This window comes from Coccinella septempunctata, chromosome 5 (assembly GCF_907165205.1).
Source record: "Coccinella septempunctata chromosome 5, icCocSept1.1, whole genome shotgun sequence".
Lineage (NCBI taxonomy): Eukaryota > Metazoa > Arthropoda > Insecta > Coleoptera > Coccinellidae > Coccinella > Coccinella septempunctata.
This window is the reverse complement of record NC_058193.1, coordinates 13,773,494-13,781,115: the sequence shown is the minus strand read 5'-3', so window position 1 is coordinate 13,781,115 and position 7,622 is coordinate 13,773,494. Positions and strand designations below refer to the sequence as shown.

At 35.2% G+C, this 7,622-nt stretch overlaps 2 protein-coding genes across 2 annotated transcripts; one reads left to right on the top strand and one right to left on the bottom strand.

The window, feature by feature from the left end:
• Positions 1-4,185: 4,185 nt before the first annotated feature.
• LOC123313605 lies at positions 4,186-5,522 on the bottom strand. Its single transcript, XM_044898557.1, has 2 exons — positions 4,877-5,522; positions 4,186-4,815 (listed from the first exon to the last, which is right to left on the bottom strand). Exons 1-2 carry the CDS (start codon positions 5,354-5,356, stop codon positions 4,720-4,722), a joined length of 576 nt encoding a protein of 191 aa, XP_044754492.1. The 5' UTR covers positions 5,357-5,522; the 3' UTR covers positions 4,186-4,719.
• Positions 5,523-5,774: 252 nt separating this feature from the next.
• On the top strand, positions 5,775-7,390 carry LOC123313604. Its single transcript, XM_044898556.1, has 2 exons — positions 5,775-6,699; positions 6,761-7,390. Exons 1-2 carry the CDS (start codon positions 5,803-5,805, stop codon positions 6,854-6,856), a joined length of 993 nt encoding a protein of 330 aa, XP_044754491.1. The 5' UTR covers positions 5,775-5,802; the 3' UTR covers positions 6,857-7,390.
• The last annotated feature ends 232 nt before the right edge of the window (positions 7,391-7,622 follow it).

The following is a 7,622-nucleotide window of genomic DNA, read 5'->3' as shown; positions in this document are numbered from 1 at the left end:
GCATCTCAATCCGAAAACTATGTGCAGTTTCAAGATTTGGTTCGAATTGATCCAACAGTTTTCGAGGAATTGATATCACACTTTGCCGAATTGACCACTGAAATCTCAATTCCTATCTGAACTATCAAACTGAAATCCAACATATGCATCTATCTCAATTCGAAAACTATGTGCAGTTTCAAGATTTGGTTTCAATTGATCCAACAGTTTTCGAGGAATTGATATCACACTTTGCCGAATTGACCACTGAAATCTCAATTCCTATCTGAACTATCGAACTGAAATTCAACATGTGAATCTCAATTCGAAAATTATGTGCAGTTTCAAGATTTGGTTCGAATTGATCCAATAGTTCCTTAGGAATTGAAATGATATTTTGACGAATCGACTACTGAAATCTCCATTCCTATCAGAACTATCGATCTGAAATTCAACATGTGCATCTCATTTCGAAAACTATGTGCAGTTTCAAGATTTGGTTCGAATTGATCCAACAGTTTTTGAGGTATGGATATCACACTTTGGCGAATAGACCACTGAAATCTCAATTCCTATCTGAACTATCGAACTGAAATTCAACATGTGAATCTCAATTCGAAAACTATGTTCAGTTTCAAGATTTGGGTCGAATTGGTCCAACAGTTTTTGAGGAATTGATATCACACTTTGCCGAATTGACCACTGAAATCTCAATTCCTATCTGAACTATCAAACTGAAATCCAACATATGCATCTATCTCAATTCGAAAACTATGTGCAGTTTCAAGATTTGGTTTCAATTGATCCAACAGTTTTCGAGGAATTGATATCACACTTTGCCGAATTGACCACTGAAATCTCAATTCCTATCTGAACTATCGAACTGAAATTCAACATGTGAATCTCAATTCGAAAATTATGTGCAGTTTCAAGATTTGGTTCGAATTGATCCAATAGTTCCTTAGGAATTGAAATGATATTTTGTCGAATCGACTACTAAAATCTCCATTCCTATCAGAACTATAGATCTGAAATTCAACATGTGCATCTCATTTCGAAAACTATGTGCAGTTTCAAGATTTGGTTCGAATTGATCCACTAGTTCCTCAGGAATTGAAATGATACTTTGTCGAATCGACCACTGAAATCTCAATTCCTATCAGAAATATCGAACTGATATTCAACTTTTGCATCTCAATTCGAAAACTATGTGCAGTTTCAAGATTTGGGTCGAATTGGTCCAACAGTTTTTGAGGAATTGATATCAAACTTTGCCGAATTGACCACTGAAATCCTCAATTCCTATCTGAACTATCGAACTGAAATTCAACATGTGCATCTCAATTGGAAAACTATGTTCAGTTTCAAGATTTGGTTCGAATTGATCAAACAGTTTTCGAGGAATTGATATCACACTTTGCCGAATTGACCACTGAAATCTCAATTCCTATCTGAACTATCGAACTGAAATTTAACATGTACATCTCAATCCGAAAACTATGTGCAGTTTCAAGATTTGGTTCGAATTGATCCAACAGTTTTCGAGGAATTGATATCACACTTTGCCGAATTGACCACTGAAATCTCAATTCCTATCTGAACTATCAAACTGAAATCCAACATATGCATCTATCTCAATTCGAAAACTATGTGCAGTTTCAAGATTTGGTTTCAATTGATCCAACAGTATTCGAGGAATTGATATCACACTTTGCCGAATTGACCACTGAAATCTCAATTCCTATCTGAACTATCGAACTGAAATTCAACATGTGAATCTCAATTCGAAAATTATGTGCAGTTTCAAGATTTGGTTCGAATTGATCCAATAGTTCCTTAGGAATTGAAATGATATTTTGTCGAATCGACTACTGAAATCTCCATTCCTATCAGAACTATCGATCTGAAATTCAACATGTGCATCTCATTTCGAAAACTATGTGCAGTTTCAAGATTTGGTTCGAATTGATCCAACAGTTTTTGAGGTATGGATATCACACTTTGGCGAATAGACCACTGAAATCTCAATTCCTATCTGAACTATCGAACTGAAATTTAACAAGTGCATCTCAATCCGAAAACTATGTGCACTTTCAAGATTTGGTTCGAATTGATCCAACAGTTTTCGAGGAATTGATATCACACTTTGCCGAATTGACCACTGAAATCTCAATTCCTATCTGAAATATCGAACTGAAATTCAACATGTGCATCTCAATTCGAAAACTGTGTACAGTTTCGAGATTTTGGTCGAATTGATCCAATAGTTCCTTAGGAATTCAAATGATACTATGTCGAATCGTCCACTGAAATCTCAATTCCTATCTGAACTATCGAACTGAAATTCAACATGTGCATCTCAATCCGAAAACAATGTGCAGTTTCAATATTTGGTTCAATTTGATCTAACAGTTTTCGAGGAATTGATATCACACTTTGCCGAATTGACCACTGAAATCTCAATTCCTATTTGAACTATCGAACTGAAATTCAACATGTGCATCTCAATTCGAAAACTGTGTGAAATTTCAAGATTTGGTTCGAATTGATCCAACAGTTTTCGAGGAATTGATATCACACTTTGCCGAATTGACCACTGAAATCTCAATTCCTATCAGAACTATCGAACTGAAATTCAACATGTGCATCTCAATTGGAAAACTATGTTCAGTTTCAAGATTTGGTTCGAATTGATCCAACAGTTTTCGAGGAATTGATATCACACTTTGCCGAATTGACCACTGAAATCTCAATTCCTATCTGAACTATCGAACTGAAATTTAACATGTGCATCTCAATCCGAAAACTATGTGCAGTTTCAAGATTTGGTTCGAATTGATCCAACAGTTTTCGAGGAATTGATATCACACTTTGCCGAATCGACCACTGAAATCTCAATTCCTATCTGAACTATCGAACTGAAATCCAACATATGCATCTATCTCAATTCGAAAACTATGTGCAGTTTCAAGATTTGGTTTCAATTGATCCAACAGTTTTCGAGGAATTGATATCACACTTTGCCGAATTGACCACTGAAATCTCAATTCCTATCTGAACTATCGAACTGAAATTCAACATGTGAATCTCAATTCGAAAATTATGTGCAGTTTCAAGATTTGGTTCGAATTGATCCAATAGTTCCTTAGGAATTGAAATGATATTTTGTCGAATCGACTACTGAAATCTCCATTCCTATCAGAACTATCGATCTGAAATTCAACATGTGCATCTCATTTCGAAAACTATGTGCAGTTTCAAGATTTGGTTCGAATTGATCCAACAGTTTTTGAGGTATGGATATCACACTTTGGCGAATAGACCACTGAAATTAGGTACGAACAGGAAAATCTCGTTCCAATTAATAATTACAGTTGGGAAATATCGGTCCAAGGAACAAACACAAGAAACTATTCTTTCACGACGTTTCGGCACTTTATTGTGCCTTCTTCAGGCTAAAAAATGGAAAATTATGTTATAAACAGTGACATAGATAATATAAAAATATGATGGCATAATATTCATATAAATTACTAAAATTATCGATCTAATACATTACAAATACAGAATAGAATATAAAAAAATATAAAAACACCGAAAACAACATTAAACATCAAAGCAGACTGAGCAAGACAACTGTATAGCAAGACAGGCCAAGGAAAAAAGGAAAAATACTCACTGTCAGAATATTAAAAAATTTTCAATATTTTCATGTACAGAAAATCGTCATAAAAATGAAAATAAAACGGGAAAACGAGTTCTACCGGATCTAGGCATCGATGTATGTTTGCTTTTTGGGTCATGACACATCAAACGCAGAATTCAAATGAATGGAAGAAAAACGATCTACAAACACAACGGAAACACGAGAGACAACATGACACTTGCACAGTGGCGTAACGAAACGACCAAATATTTAACTGGGCTTTCAACATTTTGAAATCAAGTTGGAATATGCCACACTCAACGTACTAACGTCCGTACGTGCATTAACTGTGTTTGGGAACTTCTTTATATAAATCATCTCCTTAAAGCAACGTTTAAACCAGTTGTTCTCCCGACCCAAAATTTCAACGTTCTGAAAATCAAAATTGTGGTTGGATGATGAAGCATGAGCAGATAATGCTGTTGATTCTTTTCTATTCTTGCAATCCCTTTCATGTTGGGCAGATCTGTTGCCCAAATATTGCCCTGTTTGTCCGACATAACACACGCTACAATCCCTACAGTTGATCTTATAAACCACCCCAGAACATCTCTCCTTCGGATCCCTATCCTTAAGCTTTGAAAAAATAGACCGAACAGTTTTGTTGTAGTAATAAATAACACGATTTGTACTATCTTTCATTAATCGTTTGAGTTGTTCGGACAACCTCGGTACATAAATCAACTTACAGACTCTGACATTATTATGGGACTCGTCAACATTATTCAACGTGTGCGGTGGAGGTTCAACATTAGAAGAATAAAAAATTTTATGTATCAAACTTTTCGGGTAACCATTCCTCATCAGAAATAAAGTTTGCTCATCGAAATTTTTCTTGTGAAACAACTCGTCCGATAAATTCTGAATTTTGTGCTTTATCGATTTTATTATCATAACTTTCTGAATTCTCGAGTGCGCTGAGTCATAATGTAAGACTCTACCTGATGATATCGGTTTTCTATAAATGTCAGTGATAATCTTGTTGCCCTCTCTAATTAGAAGAACATCCAGAAACGGGATTCGGTTATCACTCTCTAACTCATATGTAAATTGGAGGCTGCTATGGAAACTATTGAAAACTTGCAGGACTTGTGGAACCTTATCCTTTGGAATGGATAAAATAATGTCATCTACATAAAAAAACACAAACGGAATCAAGAAGTCAATCTTCGACAAAACAAACGAGATCACCTTATTCATGACCATCTCAGCCAAAATTGGGGAGGCTGGGTTTCCCATAGCAGAACCTCTAATCTGGGAGTAAAATAAACCATCATAAGTACAATAGCTGTTCACGAAAATAAACTGAATAATATTTTTAACTGTCGTTATTGGAATCTGAGTATGGCTTTTCAAATCCTCCCAATGTTCATCAACGAGGTCAAAAATTAAACCTTGAGGAATGTTTGTAAATAACGAAACCACATCAAAACTAACCAACACGTAATCGTCGGGAATTACGATATCTCGTAAATTTGAAACCAAAGTGAACGAGTTTTTCAGGGAATAGGTGAACTTACATCTAATTCCATCCAAAACACCGACTAAAAATTTTGAAATATTGAACGTAGGTGAATTACAGCAAGAAATAACCGGTCTCAAGGGTCTGTTACTTTTATGTATTTTAACTAAACCATATATTTTAGGTGGTAAAGAATTATACTGTTTCATGCTTTTGGCCTCTCTATCATTTATAAAACCACCAGTATGTAATTCACTTATCAACTTGTTGCCACTAACCTGTATCTTTTTAGTTGGATCGCTTCTTAACAACTTATAAGTAGATGTGTCAGACAATAACTGCCTTAGTTTTTCATCATATTCCACCTTTGAAAGGATGACCGTCTTATTACCATTTATGTGGTGCGGTTCCAGTCTCCTATATAAATAGTTTTTCTAAGAGTCAACAACGTTTTTTCCAACACTCATTAATCAAGATCAGAAAGGACAATGTGAGAAAATTTCAACAGTTAATGTCAAATGTTGAACAGCATGATATTTTGACACAGTCTAGTTGGCTGGTTAATTACACTGATGTTTCCATACCAGACTGTGTTACCAAGATTTTGTCGTTAGGTCCAAAATTTGCATTGCCTTATACTAGTAGGGACTTTCCTATGATAGATATTTTGAGTGATGTTGAATCGTTCATTAATTTTCAGACTCAATGGCTTTCGGATGTAAAGAATAGTGTAAGGCTGTCGTTGTGTAACATAATCCATAATTTTTATAGAAGATTGGACACTTGTAAGATCAGGGATGGATTGAGCAGGACATTGTTGTTTTGGTATGATAAAACTAGGTTGTTCCTTAAGAACCATTCTGATATTTGTGTGTTAAATTCGGATAAAGGTAATAAGACGGTCATCCTTTCAAAGGTGGAATATGATGAAAAACTAAGGCAGTTATTGTCTGACACATCTACTTATAAGTTGTTAAGAAGCGATCCAACTAAAAAGATACAGGTTAGTGGCAACAAGTTGATAAGTGAATTACATACTGGTGGTTTTATAAATGATAGAGAGGCCAAAAGCATGAAACAGTATAATTCTTTACCACCTAAAATATATGGTTTAGTTAAAATACATAAAAGTAACAGACCCTTGAGACCGGTTATTTCTTGCTGTAATTCACCTACGTTCAATATTTCAAAATTTTTAGTCGGTGTTTTGGATGGAATTAGATGTAAGTTCACCTATTCCCTGAAAAACTCGTTCACTTTGGTTTCAAATTTACGAGATATCGTAATTCCCGACGATTACGTGTTGGTTAGTTTTGATGTGGTTTCGTTATTTACAAACATTCCTCAAGGTTTAATTTTTGACCTCGTTGATGAACATTGGGAGGATTTGAAAAGCCATACTCAGATTCCAATAACGACAGTTAAAAATATTATTCAGTTTATTTTCGTGAACAGCTATTGTACTTATGATGGTTTATTTTACTCCCAGATTAGAGGTTCTGCTATGGGAAACCCAGCCTCCCCAATTTTGGCTGAGATGGTCATGAATAAGGTGATCTCGTTTGTTTTGTCGAAGATTGACTTCTTGATTCCGTTTGTGTTTTTTTATGTAGATGACATTATTTTATCCATTCCAAAGGATAAGGTTCCACAAGTCCTGCAAGTTTTCAATAGTTTCCATAGCAGCCTCCAATTTACATATGAGTTAGAGAGTGATAACCGAATCCCGTTTCTGGATGTTCTTCTAATTAGAGAGGGCAACAAGATTATCACTGACATTTATAGAAAACCGATATCATCAGGTAGAGTCTTACATTATGACTCAGCGCACTCGAGAATTCAGAAAGTTATGATAATAAAATCGATAAAGCACAAAATTCAGAATTTATCGGACGAGTTGTTTCACAAGAAAAATTTCGATGAGCAAACTTTATTTCTGATGAGGAATGGTTACCCGAAAAGTTTGATACATAAAATTTTTTATTCTTCTAATGTTGAACCTCCACCGCACACGTTGAATAATGTTGACGAGTCCCATAATAATGTCAGAGTCTGTAAGTTGATTTATGTACCGAGGTTGTCCGAACAACTCAAACGATTAATGAAAGATAGTACAAATCGTGTTATTTATTACTACAACAAAACTGTTCGGTCTATTTTTTCAAAGCTTAAGGATAGGGATCCGAAGGAGAGATGTTCTGGGGTGGTTTATAAGATCAACTGTAGGGATTGTAGCGTGTGTTATGTCGGACAAACAGGGCAATATTTGGGCAACAGATCTGCCCAACATGAAAGGGATTGCAAGAATAGAAAAGAATCAACAGCATTATCTGCTCATGCTTCATCATCCAACCACAATTTTGATTTTCAGAACGTTGAAATTTTGGGTCGGGAGAACAACTGGTTTAAACGTTGCTTTAAGGAGATGATTTATATAAAGAAGTTCCCAAACACAGTTAATGCACGTACGGACGT